The sequence below is a fragment of the Rhinopithecus roxellana genome, chromosome 6 (genome assembly GCF_007565055.1).
Source record: "Rhinopithecus roxellana isolate Shanxi Qingling chromosome 6, ASM756505v1, whole genome shotgun sequence".
In the NCBI taxonomy this organism is placed as follows: domain Eukaryota; kingdom Metazoa; phylum Chordata; class Mammalia; order Primates; family Cercopithecidae; genus Rhinopithecus; species Rhinopithecus roxellana.
This window is the reverse complement of record NC_044554.1, coordinates 92479726-92502474: the sequence shown is the minus strand read 5'-3', so window position 1 is coordinate 92502474 and position 22749 is coordinate 92479726. Positions and strand designations below refer to the sequence as shown.

General features: G+C 39.2%; 1 protein-coding gene across 3 annotated transcripts in view; it reads right to left on the bottom strand.

Moving 5' to 3' along the window:
• Nucleotides 1–22749, bottom strand: part of POU6F2 (POU class 6 homeobox 2) — a 503614-nt gene that overhangs the window by 254609 nt on the left and 226256 nt on the right. For all 3 annotated transcript variants that reach the window (XM_010364247.2, XM_010364248.2, XM_030932918.1), the window contains 2 exons: nucleotides 20625–20716; nucleotides 17349–17577 (listed from right to left, as the gene is read on the bottom strand). In XM_010364247.2, the coding sequence (XP_010362549.1) occupies nucleotides 17349–17577; nucleotides 20625–20716 (321 nt within the window). The remainder of the gene's footprint in view (nucleotides 1–17348; nucleotides 17578–20624; nucleotides 20717–22749) is intronic.

Here is a 22749-nt window from a genome sequence, read left to right as displayed (position 1 = left end):
GGGATGCCCTTTTTCTGTGCCCACTGTGTGAATGAATGTGCTGTCAATCATTACAGACATTCACAAGGCCGATCAACTGCTGTGGGGTATTTTTTTTTTCTTCTAGAAGCAGTGATTATTTTTGCTTTTTTTTTTTGGTCTGTATTTCATAATATTATCACCTTTGTGATCAATAAATAAATTTTCAAGTTTGCTAATTGGCATAAGGTAAAGCAGCCATTGATGGTTCTAAGATGTGTGTTGGGGCAGTCTACGTGGACCCACTGAACTTTCAGTAGCATTCCACTCCAACTGCCTCATCTTCATTTCCAAAGACTTGGAGAATTTAGCTAAAAGGACATAACTGCTCAAGACATAACCTGGGCAGAAATGCTGGAGCAGTTCGGGGTTTCAATAGCTGTATTTCCTCTTTTTTTGTTTTAAGTGAAGAAACGCAACAGCATTAATGATGTGAAGTGCAAATATTCTCAGAGCCAGGCTTTCGCAGTTGGAAAAGTACTACCTAGGAAACACATAACTTTCTGACTGGAAGTTGGCCAAAAAATTAATGCTATTTTATGACCCACTCATTAATCTCCTGAAAAATTGTGCAGTATCATTTTATGAGCACCAATGACTTTATGATTTTGAGGGGCTTTTGTACACTGATTCTTTTATTTCGAGGTGACCTGGCTACCTTATCCTGCATTCTATTTGTGGCTAGAGTATGAGACAGACTGTACAGATGACATAAATGTCAAAAGCTTGCTGGTGAAGTGTAGCTCTACTAACTGCGTATCACACTTGACTTAAACAAAATCATCTATTGCATGTGAAAACTCTGAACACAAAATACACCAAAAATGTCTAATAAATATACAGGATTGGATAGAAGTGCTCAAGTAGAGAACCAACTTAATTTTGTTACTATAACTTGAAGGCTTTAATTAAAAAAATTTAGGCTAGAGTAAAACAAGAGCTAGAATAGAGAATTTACTAGAAAAGTAAATATTATACTTCAAACTGAGGAGACAGTAGCTCCCACTAGGCTAAAGCATGAATATGGCAAAGACATTCTTGACATTCAAAGCAGAAAATAAGGCAATACTCTGGCATGGAAGAAATTCTTGTGATTCAGGAAGGGATTTAGATAGCTCTCAAAGGTAAGGAAGATTTCAAGGTTGGGGAAAAATGCTACAAAGAAAAACAGGATGATTGTTTAGGTCCTTTGTTGAATTCCAATAGTCAGGATTTTGCTGAGCAAGTCACAACCTCAAAATCTTTAAGGAAAAATTTCCTCCAATCTCTAGGTATTTTATTTTTTGCCCAGTGTAGCCTTTAATTGTATTGCAGTTCAACAGAAAAAGAGGATTTGTGTTGCAAGAATTTCTTTCATGGTAAAAAGAAATGTTCTTTCACGTGAGTCTCCACCTGCATATGTAACACAGTTGTATATACCTAAAATGTAAATCCAACTGCAATTATATAAATACCATAATGACGATATTTACAATTTGAAGGGCACAAAGCAGAAATAACGCAACTTCTGAAGCGTGCATTCTCCTTAGGTTATTTTAATATTTGATATTATACTTGAATGTGATTAAGCCATATTAGGAGAAGTCAGTAATTGTTCTCTCAAAAATGCTCCTTCAACCATAATGAGATATCACTTCACATCCAACAGGATAGCTACTATAAAACAAAACAAAACAAGAAGCCTCCAAAACAAACAAACAAACAAACAAATCTCAGAAAATTATAAATGTTGTTAAGGATGTGGAGAAACTGGCATCTTTGTGCACTGTTGGTGGGAATGTAAAATGGCACAGCTGCTATGGAAAACAGTATGGCAACTCGTCAAATTATTAGATGTGGAATTACCATATGATCTAGCATTCCTCTTCTGGGTATATACCCCAAACAATTGAAAGCTGAAACAAATAGATATTTGTCCACCCATGTTTGTAGCAGCATCATCCACAATAGTGGATGTGTTCTTTAAAAAGAACACAATTCTGACATATGCTACAACATGAATGAACCTTGAAAACGTCATGCTAAGTGAAACAAGCCAATTACAACAGGACAAATACTATATGATTCCACTTCTATGAAGTACCCAGAGTGGTCAAATTAATAGAGACAGAAAGTAGGATGGTGGTTGTCAGGGACTGGGGGAGGGGGACGGGGAGTTGTGTTTTAATGGGTACAGAGTTTCAGCTGGATAGGATGCAAAAGTTCTAGAGAGATGGATGGTGATGATGATTGCACAGAAATGTGAATGTACTTGGTGCTACAGAACTGTACACTTAAAAATGGTTAAGACGATAAATTTTATGATAAATTTTATGTTAGGTATATTTTACTCCAATTTTGCCGTGGAAAGTCTCTTCTCTTCCTTTTGTCGACTTCCCTAACTAGGCCAGACTGAATAATGGATCCTTAGCAGATAGATAACTCCTAAAATTTTCAAGCATTCAATTGAATTTGGCAGTTCATTTTTTTTCCTGGAACTTTCAGAAATTTGCAAATACCCTTTCTGGAATTATTGGAAGCTTTTAGCAAGAAAGCAACAGGCCCTTTGCTAATATGTCTGATGTTGTGGTCTAGCATTCCCTCTGAAACATTCTTTAGTGATAGACAGTATTGCCTATGGTTTTTTTTTTAAACAAACCAAATTCTGTGTGGATGCCTAAGCTTTTATTCAGCTAACTTTTGGTGGTGAAAACAAGTAACTAACAGAGATTGCAAATGAGTTAAGACATTTTTTTATCCCAGAAAAAAAGATAGCTTATCTTATTTGTTAATTTATTAAGGATATGGAAGTATAATTCCTAAGGAGCATTTTAAAACATTTTAATGTCTTTTATTTTGAAATATTTAAACCATAAAGATAACTACAGTGAATAACATACAGAGGGCCTGTGTACTCATCACACTGTTCTCACAAATTCTAACATTTTATCCTTCTTGCTTCATATTGTTTTTAAAAAATATTACAAATATAGTTAAAGCACATGATTTCTCTATATTTCATAGCAAAAAGTGTACTAATTTTTAAAAAGAAAAGATAATTTTTGGACTAGCTGCGGTGGCTCCCACTTGTAATCCCAGCACTTTGGCAGGCCGAGGTGAGTGGGATCACTTGAGGTCAGGAGATCCAGACCAGCCTGGCCAACATGGTGAAACCCCAGTCTCTACTAAAAATACAAAAATTAGTCAGGTGTGGTAGCACACACCTGTAATCCTAACTACTGGGAAGGCTGAGGCAGGAGAATCGCTTGAACCTGGGAAGTGGAGGTTGCAGTGAGCTGAGATCGTGTCACTGCACTCCAGTCTGGATGACAGAGCTAGACACTGTCTTGAAAGAAAAAAAAAAAGATAGAGATAATTTTAGATTCTGATGAATGGAAATTGCTTATAAAACTGCATCCTTTTTCTCTCTGTATAGATAAAAATCCCAAGTAGTTCCTACACTATAGCAGAGAACCTAGAAAATGAGTTCTCTCTAATTTGTGTTACCAAAGTGGATCCTTTGTGATTTCCTGCCTGAAGGTCCACAATTTACATGTACACTGTTATTTTTACTTGTAATGAACATAGCTTTTAACCAGTGCCATATGTATAGGCAGATCCTCCAGGCCTGTGTTGCCCAAGAGAAACATAATGTAAGCTGCAAATGTGAGCCACCCATGTAATTTAAAATTTTCTGGTGTCCATATTTAAAAAAATTTTTTAAAGCTGAAATTCATTTTAATAACATATTGTATTTAAATTAATATATCCAAAATACAATTTCAACACATTATTAATATATAAATATTCATGAGATACTTTGCATTTGTGTGAATTTTACACTTACGGCATATCTCAGTTTCAACTACCCACATTTTAAATGCCCAATAGCCATGTGTGGCTCATGGCTACCACATTGCATTTTGCAGCTCTAAATAATGAAAGTAGCCATCATTCATTGTGCACTTACTTAAGTGTCAGGCACCACACTAGGTATGTTCCATACAGTATCACATTTAACTTTTAAAACAACCGTAAAAAATAGACAAGGAGCGCAAATCTCAGAAATCAGAGTGCCGTCTAGGCTACATAGCCAGCAAGCAGAAGGGCTGGAAGTAAATCTGGTCAGTGTGATTCACAGGCCACTCTATTAATTACCATGATACATGTTTGCCTGAGTGCAGAGTCCTTGTCCTAATTAATCCTCTCCTGACCACGTAGCTTCTGTATTAACTAAACATCTCAGATCTTATTCTTACCAGGGGCTCGGGTTTTCAGTTGCATAAATGCCTTATCTGGTCCCAGAGATGGTGCCAAGTACACCCCTCTTTTCTCCCCCATCTCTTGTCAAGGGGCTGAAAAATGCTTTGACTAAGAATCACTTCACAATGAGAGAAAATGTACTAGGGCATCAAGTTGCAAAAGAAAGGGAGAGACTGATGTAATTTAGCTTGGTATGCTACTGCCACCTTAGATTCTTTTGTCTATATCCATTGTTCAGCTATTTGACAAACTCCTATTTCTATTCTCTCCATAAAAGTCTCCCTAGTTGGGGAAGTGGCACACCTTTCATGGTTTCATAATAAACTGGAAGTGAGTAACAGAACCAAATCAAAGGAAATAAAACTCCAGTAGCGGCTGCTCCTGGGGTTGCCTTCTGAATGTGGCTTATACAATATTTCATCTGTGCTGACACCTTTCACTCTCAATTATTTGGCTGCTGTCAAAACAAATCAATCAAATTATAGCACTGTGTCTTCATGTTACCATTCTATTGCAAGTTAGCAGCATTAACTTTGAAATATATGGAAGTATAAATTTTATCTCTATTATTTATTTAATGCAACTTTCTCCCATGTGAGTTATTTTCCAAACACAGCAAATTCAAATTATCTTATGTCAAATGTTGAATATATATATATATACACGTATATATATATATACGTGTATATATATATGTATATATACATATATACGTATATATATATATATATTCTGCTAAGAATTTCTAAAATAATGCCACACAAGGGAACTGAGATGCATAAAAATGTGTTAATGGACCTGTATATTTGTGCTAATCCTAATCCAGTGACAAATGACAAACATACTATGTTCTTTTTTATTTTTTTAAGTTTTGGCTATAAACTTGGTAAGCACAGTTGGGAGGAGATAACACTAAACTGAAGTAAAAGGCGAACGTGGAGCAAAGTATTTTTCAGAGATTACGTTTACTTACAATATTAATAAAATATAATTTTCAAGGTAAATTGTTCCAGAAAATTAAAACTGTGTTATTTAAACCACAGTTTTTACAAACACAAATATCCTTCCCTATAGCACCAGATCTAAACATAACGGTACCGTTTCCACTGCCCTACATGAGGATAGTAGGCATGACCCAAAGGTTCTTTAAAAAGAAGAAAGGAAGGGAAAAAAGGACTCAAACATTTTCATTTTGAGATTTTAAGGCTACAACTACTTTTTTTAAATAATAGATTTAAATCAATTGAGTTATTTTTCAGCAAAAGAGCAAACACTGTTGAAACTTTCATGTAGACGCTCTTAAAATAGCTTCTTTATACATGGAAACCTGGCAAATCCTTAGAAGATTAAAAAGCAAACTGACATACTTTTTTGGGGCTCCTTCTTGTTGCATTCCGGCTAAATAAGGGGTAAGCAACAATCAAAAACACCCACATTAATGTGGAGATTATGTCCATGAAAAAGAGTTCAAACACAGAGATATCTACAGGAGCCCCACATAACCTGGTGCACAACGATTAGACAAGTTGAGAATGCTTCCTTAGCCTCCATTGTGCCTGTCCCTTCCTCTTCCAGGGCTTGAAGAGTGGTGCTCCTTCCCTAACCTCTTCTCCCCAAGAAATCTCTTCCCTTCCTAGCTTTAGTCATGGTTTCTATGTCAGGATCTCCAGTACAAATCTTTTTCTGAATTCTAGATCCAGGTATTACTAACTGGCTATTGGTATCTCCATTTCAGTATTCTACAGGAAATTTGAACGAATCATGGTCAGCTTAAACTAGGGATCTCCTCTCTCTTTCCTCTTATTCCTCTACATTTAACCTATTACCAAGTCTTATCAAACCCACCTTGTTAATGCATCCTAAATCAGTCCCCTGCTCTCCATCATTGCTACCAGGACCTCTTCTCCCTGGATTCCTGCAACAGCCTCCTAACTAGACTAGAGTGCCTGCTATAGTGCCTGGCAAATAGCAGATGCTTGGTAAGTATTTGTGAAATCTATCAACCAATCTTTGGGCACAATTCACAGAAGGAAATGAGGTTTAGCTTTTCCCCAGAGGAAGCTGAGAGAGAATAGCTGTGATCTCTCACTAGCAATCTGCCCTGCAAGAATTACACACATAAGAGTAGATACGGTTTTCTTGGAGAGCATTAGTTCTCCATTCTCTAAACAGTGGGCCAAGAAGAATTGGGAACCGTCTCCCATTTTCTTACTTTCAATAACCCCCCACTCTCTGTCCCCACACTTCCCTCGGATAGAGAACTTCTCTGTATTTTGGTTCCAGAAGAGAAGTGAGCAAGTAAACCCGCTTCCCTTCCATACATGGTAGTGGAGTGAGATTGTGAATTTCAATCACAGTCTTTTCCTTTTTTAGGCATCATGACATTCTAGTGGCAGCCATCTTGGAAAAGAGCTACTCACTTTTGCCAACTCTGATAGCTGGCCTGGAATCTAATCCAGTTTGCACATCCTAGTGTAGAATCATTGCTTGATGCCATCAGAAGCCCTGATTTACAGTCTTATTATGTGCACACTGGGGATCACATTACTTTCCTGCCTTTTGCTTTGAAAATAAATGCTTTGGCTTTGCTTTGACATTTATGTGGCAGCTGGAAACCATTATCCTTTGACAATGCTTTATTCCATTGACAGTATCTCTTAAATACGCAGTATACTAGTCATACTCCTCATTCATGTGCTTCCAGTTTAATCCATGCCCCAGTGCCTCAGTGACACCCGCTTCAAGGATAATGTACTACAGAACAGGCTCTCCAGGTATTTTAAATAAAAAGTCTAAAGCCTCAGAGATACAGAGGTTTGAAAAACTGCCAAAGTAAGACACATTGCAACTACTTTTCATAACTTCTTTATGGTGGATTTGGTATTATTGTATGGCGTGTCTTGTGGAGCTCTTCTGAATAACACTGTGAATACGAATTTATGCACTAGGTATTTTTAATATTGAGCTTTGTGACAGCAAGCCACGTATCATTGCGTACTAAGAACCAAAGTCCTTTCTTCTCATTTCTGTGGCAGGTACTGCATGGCCCTTTTCTGTGAGTGGTAATGGATCTCTACTTTCACGTTCACGATGCCAGCGGGGATGCAACTTTCTGAGTGTGGTCATCACTAGAATAGCACAAAATTAAATCACAAGAAAAAGTGGTGCATCTGGCCACCTACTTGTCTTCCTCAAGAATGGTACCAGAAGGTTTAGCACATATTTCCATTCCCACCCACCACCTCCCTGCCAGCAATTTCTCCTTCGATCAACAAAATCAAGCACATTTAAAGACAATTTTATTAATATTAAATACTGTTCATACATAATGAATGCATAGAATTGCTTTGTGGTTGTATTGTTTTTAATCTGAGAATTAATGCACTTTGTGTTGAGAGTTGCTTTTTTAAAGAAGGTGGTTAGAAGGTTAAGACAGCAGACCCATAAACCTAACCTTGGCAATCCTAGTAATTATGTTATGGATATGGCCTTCCACCTTAACGAATAGAAAGTATTCTGATTTAAAAATAAAACTTGTTAATATAAGAACATTGTCTGGAATCTACCAGCAACACTTTGTGATATACAGTATTTATCTTTTATCATTTCCTCCCTCTCTCTGTGAGTGTGTGTGTGGGTGGGGAGGGGGCTTCCTTTAAACAATTGGGATCACATTACAGGCATTTGAAATCTTGATTATTTTAGTGTTAGCTTCTGTATCTGAGAAACTGAGCAAACAACATCGTTTAATGGGGAACTTGAGTCTCCCATTTCCATAAAGATTTTCCTAGTTTCAATTTCATTAGAAGTTTTGTATTTAAACTTTGTTTTAAAAAATGTTGGTATTTTGTGAAGCCCTATAGCATTCCCTTATGTTTTCTCTTTTTGGGGAAAAACTGAAACGTATTTTGCATACCATAAAATTCCCCTTTTGTACAAATTTGACAAACACAAACAGTGAACCATCACCACGATCTAGATAGAGAACAGTTGCATCAGCTCCAAATTCCCTTGTACTCCTTTAAATTCACCTGCCCCCCATTTCAGCAATCACTGATCTGCTTATCATCCCTCTACTTTTGTCTTGTCCTGAATGTTACATTAATAAATTCATTGCTTCATATGCCCTAATTTGCTATTTTAAACAGTCCCCAATTGGCCCATATATTTGTTACCCATTTTTACGTTTATCATTTGAATCCTATGGTTAGAAATTGTTAATGTGTGTGTTCTGAAAAACCACATGGATGGACCATGTGATCTAATGGGTTCACCTAATAGAATTCTAGAACCTCAGGGTTGGAAAGAATCACCTAAGTCAAATACTTCTGCAGCATATCATTAATGCAATGGCTGTCAGACACAGCGCCTTGTCATAAAGTTTCCAATTTTGTGCTCCTCCTCTGTCCTCTTAGGGTTATTTATTTTCCTCCTCCACACCACTAGCAGCTGGCTTGATCAGGTGACTTGTCTGGCCAACAGCACGTGAGTGGAAGTGATATGAGCAGCTCTTGAGCTGAAGCTTTAAGAGCCACTGTAGTTCTGGCATTCCCTGCTCCCTTTGTAATGAAAAAAAAAAACATATCCCAGACAGGGGCCGCTTCCTCTGCCTGGATCCTAGAAGGCGGAGGATGTACAGCAGAGTCATGCACACCTATGACCCATATGTAATATGATATCAACAAATAAACACACCTTCCTGTTGGAGATTTTGAGATTTTGTGTGTAGCACTTAGGACTTCTCCCTGGGACATTCTTTCCTCAGATACTGGACAGCTTAATCCCTCTCGTCCATTGGGTCTCTGTGCAGTGTAGAGACCACGACTTATGACCTTGCATAAAATGCATCATCATATCCTCATCCCTGCCACACTTCCCCACCTCCATCTGCCTCACTCCCCCACTGGCATACATGTGCATTAAGGAACTCTTTGTTTACTGCTATGTCCTAAGTCCAGATCACGACCTCCAATGCTTTGAAAAGTTCAGTAAGTATTCGTTGAACAAATGAATAAACATTGTCTTAATAGAAAAACAAAAATAAATAGGTTGGTTTCTGTCAAACTGGTGTGGTCCTTTACTGTCAGATAATTAAAACTATATAACTTGATACATAGTTTTTATTTGTCTTCTAGTTCCAAAACTTACTCTAGGTTTTTTTCTTTTTCTATTAAAAAGATTTTGCTCTGTCTCGCTTCTTGTTTTTATTTTTTTATTTACTTTTGAGATGGAGTCCCACTCTGTTGCCCAGGCTGGAGTGCAGTGGCACGATCTCAGCTCACTGCAACTTCTGCCTCCCAGGTACAAGCGACTCTCATGCCTCAGCCTCCTGAATAGCTGGGACTATAGGTGTCCACCATGATGTCCAGCTAAATTTTGTATTTTTAGTACAGACAGGGTTTTGCCATGTTGGCTAGGCTGGTCTTGAACTCATGACCTCAGGTAATTGGCCCGCCTCGGGCTCCCAAAGTGCTGGGATTACGGGCATGAGCCACTACTCTTGACCTCTTTCTTGTTTCTTACATTACAAGCTGATTCAAATTCTTGGGATTACCCAGGCATAAATAAGTAAATGAAAACATATATCCATGAAAAATTATAGCATAACTGCATTGTTTTTAAGTATGTTCATCTCTAACATTTCAGGATCTATGATGGCCACACTCACACACATCAAGGCATACAAAATCCTCAGTGCTGCCTTCTTTCCGCTTGTGTAGTCTGATTTCTTGCCACCTTGGATTCCCAATTTTCATTGCACAGACAGAGCTATTGATAGAACCTGTAGACTCTGGTCTCCTTGTGCCTTCTTCTCTACATATGAATGCTCTCTTTACTTCTCTTTACTGGACTCTTACTTACTCTTTAAAATGCACTCATTCACACTTGAGCACCTTTTACAAGTAAGCCAGTCACTTTCTTTGTTCTTGGGCCACTTTATTGAACCAAATAAAGATGCCTGTCACAGGGCTTCCATTCTAGGGGCAGAGTCAGACATAAATGATGCATATTAGCAATACATTATACACAGAGATTCTCCTCTACAGCAGCAGGCCCAAGCATCACAACGCTGCTGACCCTGCTCTCGATGGCTACAGGAGGTATCACCCAAAATGCTCAAGGCGGCCAAATAAAGAAAAACACTTAAACATTCTTGAGATTTTATAAAAGGTCCTAAGTGTTAGGGAAAAAGAAAATGCAGAAAGCGAGTAAGGGAGACAGGAGTGCTGGGGCAGGGGAGGAGGAGGAAGGAAGGTTTGATGCTTTCTGGGTGGGAATAGAGTGCTTCAGGCAGAGAGAACAGCCTGTGCAAAAGGCCCTAGGCTAGGAGTACGTGCAAAGGACACCAAGGAGGCCAGAGTGCCCTCACATCAAGGTTGATTTAATTGAAAGAGAGGTGTGTAGGGAACAAAAAGGCAAAATAAATTAGATTCAAGATGTCCGTCTTGGTAAAAACTTTGGCACAGGGAACTGACCGGAAGCAGAAAGATCAGAAGCATTCCCTTTTCTGAGAAACTGCATTTTCAAAGGAGCTACACATCCCTATCTGTTGGAAACATCAAGCAGCCCATTAGACCTCCAGCTTCCATAAGCTATACACGGACTGAGAAACTCCCCAAAGAAAGGTATATTCCTCAATTTCCTCATCAGACTGGCCAAGGAAGATAACAGACAGGAAAGAATCTCCCAGGGGTGTGGCCAAGGGCCAAGGAGAACAGTGGCCAAAGCTGCTTCCCTAGAGACACACAATCAAGGAAGCTCCATGATGTCTGCCCACTGGGACGTTGGAATGGTCATAGATAAACAAAATGTGGCATATTTTTATGATGAAACACTGCTTGGAAATTAACAGAAAGGAACTACTGGTTGACACAACAACATGGATGAATCTCAAAAACTTTATGCCGAACAAGAAATGGCAGACACGAAAGAATACATATAACATGAATCCATTTATGTGAAGTTCTAGAACAGAAAAAAACAGATTACCTGGTTGGATGGAGGGGACGGACTGCAAAGGGACACAGAGGAATCTTTTAGAGATAATTAAATGTTTTCTGTATTGATGGAGCCTGCACGGCTGGATGCAATTATCAAAACCCATTGAACTAAGCAAGTAAGGTCCATGCATTTTCTTGTATGTAAAGGATACCTCAGTGAAAACAACAACACAAACAAAAGGGAATATAATGTAACTTGCACATGAAATCCCTAATCCCCAAACTATTCCCACATACTTCAGCATCCACAGGCTTTAATATGGGGAGTCAGAGAAAACCAGGGCAGGTTTCCTGCCAGAGCAAAGGGAAGAAAAACCATCCTTGGCCTTGATTTTTCAATGGCCTTGAACCTAATTGCTTTTCCATGTTCAGGTTTAGCAGCACTCTTTAATGTATTTTTGGTCATTAATTTAAATGTTATGCTTGACTTAACTGGAATGTTCACACTTTGACATAAATCTCCTATGTAGCACATTTATATTCTCCATTTATGTTGCCTACAGTGATTAGTAGGTCATTCTGGTCTGTGCTGTCAGAACAAGTCACTAACCTGAACCATCTGTCCTAGAAGTAGACTCAGCTCTACCGTCCCATTAACCCCTTTGCTGCCTGTTGTCACTCATGTCGAGGCTGTATATATCTTCATTTCTTGCCTATGTTTCAAAAAAGCAAAAGATCCAACACATTTGCATGAGCTCCATAAAGGGGATTTTATTTTGCTACATCAACTAACAACCTCTGTTTTTACCCTAGGACTGTACATCTTTAGTGCAGCTATCTGTGTTCCAAAGTAATAAGTAAAAGGGAAGACACTGACTTTTCAAGGAGCTTATGGAGTATGTGACAGAGCAAGCTTAGTTATCTTCTTTCTTTGGAGTTTATGGACATTATTCGTCTTATTTCACAGGTGTGAGCTTGCTTACAGTCATCAGAGGCCAAAGCCCAATAAACATGGGATGAAGGACACAGGGATGGAGAGACCCAGTGTAGCTGATGGCGGATGGTACTTGCAAGGGGCAAGGGGCACTCAAGGCAAGGTAGGAGAGGGCACAGAACTCAGCTATTTCACGTAGGGACACAGGGCTTTGAGGAGGAGGTCATTTCTAGGTCTTATCTAAATGCTCCGAGTAGAGCATTTCTGGGTTTGAATCCCACCCAGAGCTTCCAAGGACATCGTTCAAAATAGTCAGAACCTAAACCTCACCATTGGCATCTCCTGAGCTCAGAATTTGTCTCAGTCCTTGCTCACGGGAGGCCCTACTGGCTTTTACTATTCCCAACAGAAAGGCCAATGTCCGGCCTGCCTTACCTGCCACCCCTTCTGCTGATGAGGGAGGCTCAGCATGTTTCTTAAGCTTGCTTGTTCATGTTCCATACCACATCATTCTGGCTTCCCACTTCCCACCCATGTCATAGCCGAGAACACAGAAATGAACATCTCAACCTGCGGGCAGTCAATCTCCAGTCTGGCCAGTGACACGAGATAGCTTAAATTAAAAGGCTCAGCCTCACGGTAATTTCTCTCTTGGATAGTCAGAATTTTAGATAGACATGGAGATAAGGATAAAGATAAAGATAAAGATGATAGAGATAGAGAAAAATGGAGAGTTCCTGACAGGTACATGAATTGGAAAGATGCCTAACCTTAGAGGAGACAAAATGGAACATGAGTGAACTGGAATTATGGTTCAGCCAAAAGCCAACCGGTGCAGTAGAGAAACGTCCTGTAGGGAGCAGGAGAAGACAGGGAGATGGGTCATTATTCATTCTGGGGTTGGGGATTAGATACATGCCTCCTGCAGAGGAGAGGATGATATAGCCTGCAGCCTCGTGGGTTTGCTGGATGCTCTAATGCCCAAATTTCATTCCAGGTTCCAATGAGACTGGGTTACAGGGCTGTTCCTAGGATCCTGCAAGATGTCTAACTCCTTACAACTGTGTGTCTTCTTACAATAAGACCTCATCACTGAAGAGACAGCAAGGAATCTCTTTCTTGCTGGGAAGGATCTGAGAGAAAGAGAAAACAATCCCCAGACCACACATCTAGGTTTTCTGCTGAGTTATAAGGTCTTTTTATCAGCAAAGCAAAACTTTCATTGGATAAAATCTTAGAGCAAGGACTTCAAGAGGGCTTCCATTATGTAAGAGAACTTCCCTTGGTCTTGAGGATATGAAAATCCTAACAGAAGCAGAAATGTTCCCACACATTATTCCTTTCAGTCATTCTCATCTGGAGGCCTGCGGTGGTGAGTGAGAACAGGAGCATTAATGAGGACATTCACTGCCTCACGTGGGTCCTCCATTATCATAAGAGTCTCTGATTCTGGCTGCTGGTGATATTGGGGGATGCGATGGACTGGATGTGTGTTTCCCCCACCCCACCAAGTTCATATGTTGAAATCCTTACCCCCAAGGTGATGGTATCAGCAGGTGGGGCAGATCAGCAGATTAGGTCATAAGGGTGGAACCCTCATGATGAAATTAGTGCCTTTATAAAAGGGACCCTGAGAGCTCCCTCATCCCTTCTGCGGTGGGAGGACACAGTAAAAAGACAGGTAGACATCTATGAACCAGGAAGTGGACCCTCACCAGAACCGAATCTGCCTTGATCCTGGACTTGCCAGGCTGCAGCACTGTGAGGAATACAATCTGTTGTTTATAAACCACCCTGCCTATGGTTTTCATGTTTATAGCACCCCAAACAGATGAAAGCAGGGAGTTGCCTAATAAACTTTGAATAATCTCCCTAAGATCAGCTTTTCTTAAACTTTAATGTGCATGGGGATTATCTGGGGATCTTTTAAAAATGCAGATTCTGTTCAGAGGGTCCCAGGTATCTTGGGTAGAGCCTGAGATCCTGTATTTCCAGCAAGCTCCCAGGAGACATTGATGCTGCTGGTCTGGGGACCATGTTTTGAGAGGAGATTGTGATATGACCCCCGCTGTCAGAGTCGACAAGAGCTGCTCTCAGTGTAACAGCATGTCATGAGTGCTCATTAAAATACATGTGTAAATCACGGCCTCCGAGGCTCTGAGAGCTATTCCGTGTGACTTGATAGGGGATGTAAATGAACAAGCTCTCGATCACTTCAGTAAAAAGGAAAATATTTGAAATCTTATCCCTGAATTCCAAACCATTAAGGGACTGATGTCAGCAATTTTTTTTTTTTTTCCTTTCATCCTAGCAAATTTGTGACTACTGAGCTAGAATAACAGACAGGCTGGAGGGCTGGGTAGGAAGGTTGGAGATAATTCCAGTTGGCCGAACTGTTTCATGAATAAAAGCTTAACACTTCACAATGAGGAAAAGGGAACTATTCATGACCAAGCATGTTACATGGTAACAGGCTCTGCTTCAGACTAGGTGTGCGGACTAGGTGTGCAACCTCCCCCTCACAATCACCCACCAAACCTGTTTTATAAAATCACTGGAGAAGCGGGGTGTTTATTATAGATGAGAAGACTTAAGAGTCATTTTTAAAGACTCTGAAAAGCCTTGGCCTGAGGTTACTGTAATTATTGTATAGGAAAGAGACGGGGGAAAGGAAACAGCCTTCTCCCCTCGCTGTTGACTATATGAATGCGTGTAAGGATTCCTTCTAAGGTACTGATAGTCCATTTACAAGACTCTCACCCTTAACCTTTGAGAGAGGATGAGATTTGAGGTTATCTTGAAGACTGGCTCAGTCTCAGAGCTCCTGCAGACGACCTTTCAGTCTGTCAGTCATTCACCACCATCCCAAGAGTCCCACTACTTCTGCAACATAACCTGGGAAGCTCCATAAACCATTGATTCTGCCTAGGGATTGTCAAGGGCTGTGCAGCAGGTCACCTAAAGGTGGGAAAATCAGCTTTGGGATGGCTGCTGGTGGATTGATTGCAAGGTAACCACCGGCTTTGCCCTTTAGGTGGTGGACATTCATCTTGGGCACTTTTGAGGCATGAGACTTCCCTGATTACCATCCTTATTGCCCTTGAACTTCTCGTTAAGATGACCACCTCTTTCTGGGTTGCCTGAGACTTATATGAAAGGAATAGAAAATCCCAAGGAAATTGGAAGGTAGAACTTTCCTGGATCCTGACAGCGATTTAGGACTTGGGATTCATTCACAAAGATATTAAAGCAGAAGGCATTGGGGAAGGAGTTTGATGTTAAGCCTAATTAGAAAGCTTTTCCTATAACGAGCTGATTTGCAACTGGGAGGTGTTTTATTCTAATAACCTCATCACCTTTCCTCCAACGTCAGTCAAATTTCAAAGAGGAAGACAAAGGGGGAAATGTTCACTTGTGCTTGTGTAGCAGACAAGAGCTTGGGCATCAACTCCAACCCACTTCTGAAGATGACGCTGAGAGGGAAACTGTCAGAAGCATCCAAGGGTAAGAAAAGCAAGTGCTTTTGTTTCCTCTACTTCATCAGGCCACAAAGCTTGGGATTCCTTTTCTGAAACCAGAGGTGCCCCAAAGAACCAAACTCCTAATTATAAGCTAATACTGAACTTTGATACTTACAATAAACAAAAACAAAAGGGAAAATCTTGGTGGAAGAAGGTCCATGTTGGACCAATCATTAATTTTGAACCCTTAGAAAAACAGGCACTAATATCTTAAGAATACCAAACCATGACCAAGAAATAACAAGTTTACTTCTTTTTTTTAACTCTGATTTTTGGCATCCATCTTAACCAAGCAGGATTAATTCGTGGCCTAGGAGCTCTTCAGGCTTATGTTTATTTATAATATTCAATATTCCCATAAGTGCAAATGTTCCAAATGGAAGGCTGCATTTTGATAATGCCCATTTCTTCATTAAGATTTCATCATCCGCCTACATGAAAGAGCCTCTCCCTACACTTTGTTGCTTTGGCTTTCACCTTGTGTATTCCTGCTTTATTTGCTTAATCTTGAGATCTGGCTTCCCAGGCACTCTCAAATTTGAAACAAGCAAAGTTTGTGCATTAGCGTATCCTGGGCATGCATGATTTATGAATGGCAGGTTTCTTGGCACAATTTAATGGTACAAGAGAGACTTTGTTTTAAACATTAAAATGGAAGTCAAGAAGTGGCAACAATGGGTGGGGTAGCAGAACACAGAGCATGGAAAGAAGTTTGGGTCAAGAGTTAACCAGTTCTTACTTGGTCTGTTTCTTAGTCTTGTGGACTGATTCTTCAATAAATTATAAGAAGCCCTGACATTTGACCAACTAAAAAAGTATTTTAAATTACCGTTCTGATAACTTACCCAGACAAGCCCTCATTCTGCAAAAAATTTAATTGTTAATGTTTACTTATATGAAGAAATCAAACATCTTTGACTAGTCCAAAATAAATTCATTTTCTCTTTAGCAGACATCCTACTTATATTCAGGTCATTTTCCACCAAAATAACTCTTCCTCTGACAGAATCTTTTGTAAATCAATCTATCAGTCAATGCTACCAAATCTTTTAAAGAAAAGTCGAAACCTTCATAATATCAAGACAACTACCCTTCCTGAGTAAAATTAGAGTCTGACTTGTTATATGCCCCTGTAATATAAAGGCTCAACATACAAGTCTATTTTTCTCATTGCAAAATACGAGCTCAAGTAACACAATTTTTGTTTAATAGCTATAACTAAAACATACTTTATAGAGCAAAATAATCATTAATAAATTATTCCAAATAATATCTTGTATTTGAGATGTTCCAATCACTTCAAACACAAACAAGAAACTCTAACTTTTCTTTACCCATGGCTAAATTGAAGAATTGGTGAGATGATAACTCAGGTCTTCAAATAACAACACAGGAATTTTACTTTAAAGTTTTTGATATGTCATGCAATGATTGACTCATAAATGCTTCCAGGAGACCTGAAAAGTTTTGATACCAATGTTAGGAAATGAGGATTGATAAAACCAGTGGCTTGTGCAAGCTCAGGATTCACACACAACTGAAAATTTTGCTTCCTACAGAAGCCTTCCATATTGTTTAGGGCAGAAGCAACTCTGAACCACATTCACCATTCTAGGCACATTTTTTTGTCTGCTTCAGAGAATACTGGCCAATTGGTAGAGCCTTAGGTGGCGCATGGACACTATGGATTACCTTGTAGATTTTGCAATGGCAGAGTCATAATGCCTCCGGCTGCAGCTGCTGCCACCAGCCCTTGGATGTTGGTGAGATTCGCTGTTGGCAGTGTAAGAACCAGTCCTTGCTGGCCTCCTAGCTGTCCTGCCATGTTGAAGGGGATGAGGATTGGCTGGTTGAGGGCTGGGGGGCCTCCTGGCATCACGCCGGCCACAGCAGAAGCTAACTGCTGTGCCGTCAGAAGTGGCTGCAAGGAAACAGATAAAGCTAGCTCACTTACCTGTGGAACCAAGGCATGGGTTTTAAAAACATCATCCTTCCATTTAAGCAGGGTCAGAAAGTTCCCAAAGAAGTACCAAAAAATATGCTGTATCCCATTTAAAAAAATGATTGGTAGAAAAAAATGTCAAAGTTGCATTTCATTGATATCTTTGGAAAATTTCATTTGGTTTGGACTTCTTCTGAGGAACTCAAATACCTTTACAAGTAATAACTTATGTTTACATGCTGTTCTTCCAATGAATTTCCATTTGATCCTGTCTTCATGTATTTGAAGCTCTCAGCTAATTTATTCTCTGTTGCTCCAGAAAGAACTTATTGGGATCAGTGGGATTTTTTGATTCAAAAAGAACAACGAAATACTACTTTTGACTTTTAAATCAACAAAAATAATGTAGAAAATTTACTCAATGCTGGAAAGTCTCTATTGGCACCACTATGCAGATTTATGGCTGCGGGATATGTATACTAGCATAATCCTTTTGGAAAGCAATTTAGAAATAGATTATCAAGAGCTGCAGAAATATTTATCCCCCTTTAACTCAGAATATATTCCTAGGATATAGCTTGAAGATATTATTCAAAAGGAAATAAGATAACTGCATAAAAACCTGCATTGTGTTTCAAAATACATAAATATTGAAAATAGTTTATTACAGTACTAAACTAGATAAAATATTGCACAGTCATTAAAATGGATCATTATGACACCTCTTTAGAAAAGTAGAAAATGTTTGTAATATGAGAATACAATAGAAAATAAGCTGGATAACTATTAAGTAAACTTGAATGATTATTGTTAAAATGGTAGAATTATGTAAAAATGGTACAATGACAAGATCTAAAGCAGAATATAAGACATAAAAGTATTTGATGTGGATAAAACTTAAAATCTTTGAAAATAATTCTTTTGTTACTACTCTAACATCCTTTGCCCAATTAAAATGATATTATACAAACACATGTTTATGTGCACTATGGATGGAACACCCTTTCTCTGGTAGGGAAAGGCAACTGCTGGGCATGTTTTGAGGGCAGCACGTGGGCTCTTCACCAGGATGACATGGGAGAGATTCCTGCCCTGGTCAAGCCAGATGACCCCGAGAGTCATTTGATTTTCAAGTCCTTGATTTAGGACTTTTATTGCAGCCTTGTGGGAGCCATGTGGAACATAATAATCCCATATCTGTTGTTCTTCTACAAGAACCAATGCAAAACTCTTATGTGAGGGATAGGTAATTAAATACAGGCATACTACCAAGCCCAATGTGTATTCGAATGCTGTAGTTATTCTACCAATGAGATACAGAGAGGCTAGTAACTTGCGCAAGTCCCATGTCTAGTTGAGAGGGGATTCAAGTTCAAACCCAGGAAGGTTGCTCCAGAGCCCGTGTTTTACCCCTTTCTTGTATCCCCTCCAATACAAAGAACAGATTTAGAGAAGTGGGGTTGCTTTATCTGAAGAATGAGGGGAGGTGTGGAGAGGGCTAAGTCCACACTATGGCCATTCCCTGCAGTGTTTCTTTCAGGACCCTTTGGGGGAAGACTCTGCAGAACCCTAGGATTCTGCACAGCTGAGTTTAGAACTGCTGCTTTAGACCCCACAGGCCTTGTTCCTAGTGTATTTGTGCACTTTGCTAAATTCACACCAAGTAACTGTGCTTCCCTTTTTAAAAAAATAGTTATTCTAATGAGCAAAATAAATATACTTTGGGAATGAACACAAAATTACATGCTGGCCCTCAGATTCCAGGTGTTACATCACTGTCAATAGTGATATTATGGTAAGAGGGAAGGCAAATGAGTAGCTCTCAGATCATACATGGGTCATAGATTTGGGGGGTTTGGCCTGCAGCATTTTAAAAATAGGATTTGTGGGCTCAAGGCAGGGCATGCACTCTCCAGTTTGTCACAGGGCCACCACTCCTCACTGACCTGGGCCTGTAGGGCTGCCTACCCAACCTGAAGGCATTAGAGTGTGTTACCCCCAGTATGTTCACAGGCAGGTGTGCAGGCATGCATACACGCAGACACACATAATTACATGAACACACACATGATGTTACAAGCATAAAATTATAAAGAGTATGACACCAAAAATCCTGTTCCTGAAAGTCCCAGGAAAACTCTCTAGGCTTCCATAAGCCAGCATACATTTGCCCAGGCTTTCTGTCCACAGGCACGGAGCGATCTGTGCTCTGAGATGGACTATGGGATCTGAGGCCACAGGGAGTCTTGGTGGCTAGTGGAATAAGAATGTCAAGACCAACCCTCACTCTAAACTTGCAGGAGCCCTCAATGTGCTGAAAGTCATTAACTTCCAGGAGCAACAATGACAACAAAAGGGAGAGAAAGGCCCAAATCTCAGCTTCTCTTTCCATAAAAGCAGGATGAACTCTGAAAGCTTCACACTAAATGATAGAGGTAAAAAGGAAAAAAAAAAGCCCAGCCTTTTATAATTGTGTTCTACATCTCCATATAGCCCACATCAGCCTGTAAAAAAACAAATATTGGGCTTTAAAAAATAATGATTGTATTTCTTTATTAATGCAAGAGCTATGTGTGATGTACAGTATTGTCAAACCCAATAAGCTGAACTTGCATTAAAATTGCATTAACTCTTTTATATTAAATCACATCTTGTATTTCAAAAATGGCTATAGTAAGGTTGAAATAACTTAATTTTCTTCACACTCCAGTCATTAAAGTTTTACTTTCCAGAAAACTGCATGGTAACCAACAGCACAACTGTAGTGGGTTTTAAGTTAAAAAAAAAAAAGTATTTCCACATGATTAAAGCCAAACTTTCCTTTAAGAGGAGAGAATAGCTTTGCAAAAGCATATTTTCTTGATGGTATTTAATAAATAATGTAGTCATACAGCTTTTCATACAAAAATTTATTACCATCTTTGCTCTGTTGGAGTTAATTGGATTTAACTCATTATTATTTGGTTATTTATATGGTTAAACCATCCTAAATGCAGCCTAATGGAAAGCAGTTGAGAGATACTGACCTGTGGCCCAACTGGAAATGGTGGGTGGGTCTGACTGGCCTGGTGTTGGTCAGGAGTACCTGGGTCTGATAGTGCCGGGTTTCCTCTGGCCCCTGGAATTCAAAGGAGAAATGCTCCCTTAATACATGATCCAGCCTGGGAACTGCACACGACCCCATTTTCCTGTGATGTCACATAACATTAAGGCATAGATGATATGACAGAGTGGTTTATCAATATCTCCAGTGCTCAAATCACTTATCAACTGCATAAATAATGATGAGAGACATTCAGGATGGCCAAGTTCATCAAGAGGCAGAAGAACAGAACAGCAGGGAATGTAGCACAGTCAGCTTGCATAGAGTATGCCAGTGTGCCACATGTGTGGGAAACTACACCCTTTAAGTACAAGCGAGCCACAGCTAATCTAGTATCCTAAAATTAAACGAAGTGTGATCTCAGATATGACCAAGTCCATCAATATTTTCCCCTAATATGGCTTTCCCCATCTCCTCCATACTCCTAAGCCCTTCTTCCATACTCTGAACACTGAATCTTATGACATCGCTTTCCTGAAAACAAAGCCTTTTTCCATATCACCTTACACAATGTCCTAAAAAGAATATGGCTCTCCCTAAGCAAGTGTCCCAGGTGCTGACTGAAACACTAGGAATCCCACAATAGCTCCAGGGAGCTCCGCCATGCTAAGCACAGAACACAGCTTGCTTCCTTTACTGGAATCCTACCGGACAGCAAGGCAGAAAAAATGAAATTCCACCCAAGAGCAAATCCTTCAAACTCTTTTCACATGGTCATTTCTCTACGTGTGCTTCTGTGCTTTGTTTCAGGACAAACTGTAGCAGGTAAGATAGTGGTAGAAACAATAAATACACAAACAAACAAATAAAACCGGTGGCAAATTTGAGAATTTCTACTTGGTAGCTTTGTTTCCTTGGAGTTTTCTAATGGGTGGTTGAAATCCAATTCCAAGCAAACCTGAACAAGATCCCCTCTCCTGATGTTTGTGCGGTGAATAACAAGAGGAACACAATTCAAACCCTGTTTACCGGCATGCCATGGACAACCCAGAAAAAAAGATAGGACTCTGTCACACTTATAAATTTTAAAGAAGGTATTATTGGCTCATTTAAAACAAATTCTCCTATATATTCTCCAAAGGGACAGACTTATAAATAATGGAAACAGGGAAAAATACTTCAGCACATTAAGCTACAAATAAAATTGACTGCTACGTATTATTCAATTGACTTCTATCTCCACCGTGATGTGTCAGTCATAACAGCATTTTATAATAGGATTAAGCAATAAATGTGCAAAGCCATTATGCGGAAATCTGAAAATCTGATTAATTTGTAATATTTTTGTGCAGAAAGTCAGGAATGGACATTGCTTGGGGAATACTTACAAGCATTCTATTGAAATTTCTAAATTGATTTGGAACAAACTAATAAAAACACAGACTTGCTGACATTTTATAAAGTGAATTCTGTCAAAATATGTTTGGCATTTTAATGATTGCTGTCATTTAATAACAAGGATAAGATGACCCATCATAAGATGCCAATCATTTCCTCAGAATGTACAGAAGACCTTTCTTCTAAATTTTTTATATGTGATTTACCTATTATGCTTAAAAGTACGGCATTTTAAGCTGGGAGATGGCTTGTGCAGTGCAAACCTTTCAAATCTCTGTTCTTTCTTACATACCCAAGTCCCATTTTGCCCTAAAATTCTCAGCAGAAATTTATGTATTCAAAGAGCTTATGAGGTTTCAAAGTGATGTTTTTGGTCAAATATTCAGATTAGGTAAATACTCAAATGGCTAAAAGTGAAAAATTTTTAAAAAATTTGGTTGTTTTCCCATACTTGCCAGGCATGGGTTTTTATACCAGACTATGAAAAGAGAGTTTTTACAATGCACAGAAAAATAGAAAAGCCCTTTTAAGCAATTAAAAAATGAATACCTTCATTCTAAAAAATTTCTATACCATGCCAAGTCCTTCTGGCTCATGTTTCTTTCATGCATACAAAGCCCACTTTTTGACTCTGTTTCTAATGCGCTCCATGGTAATGTTTAGGATTGGTCTCACACAGGCACTGTGTCAACAAGATTGTGCGTTTGTTC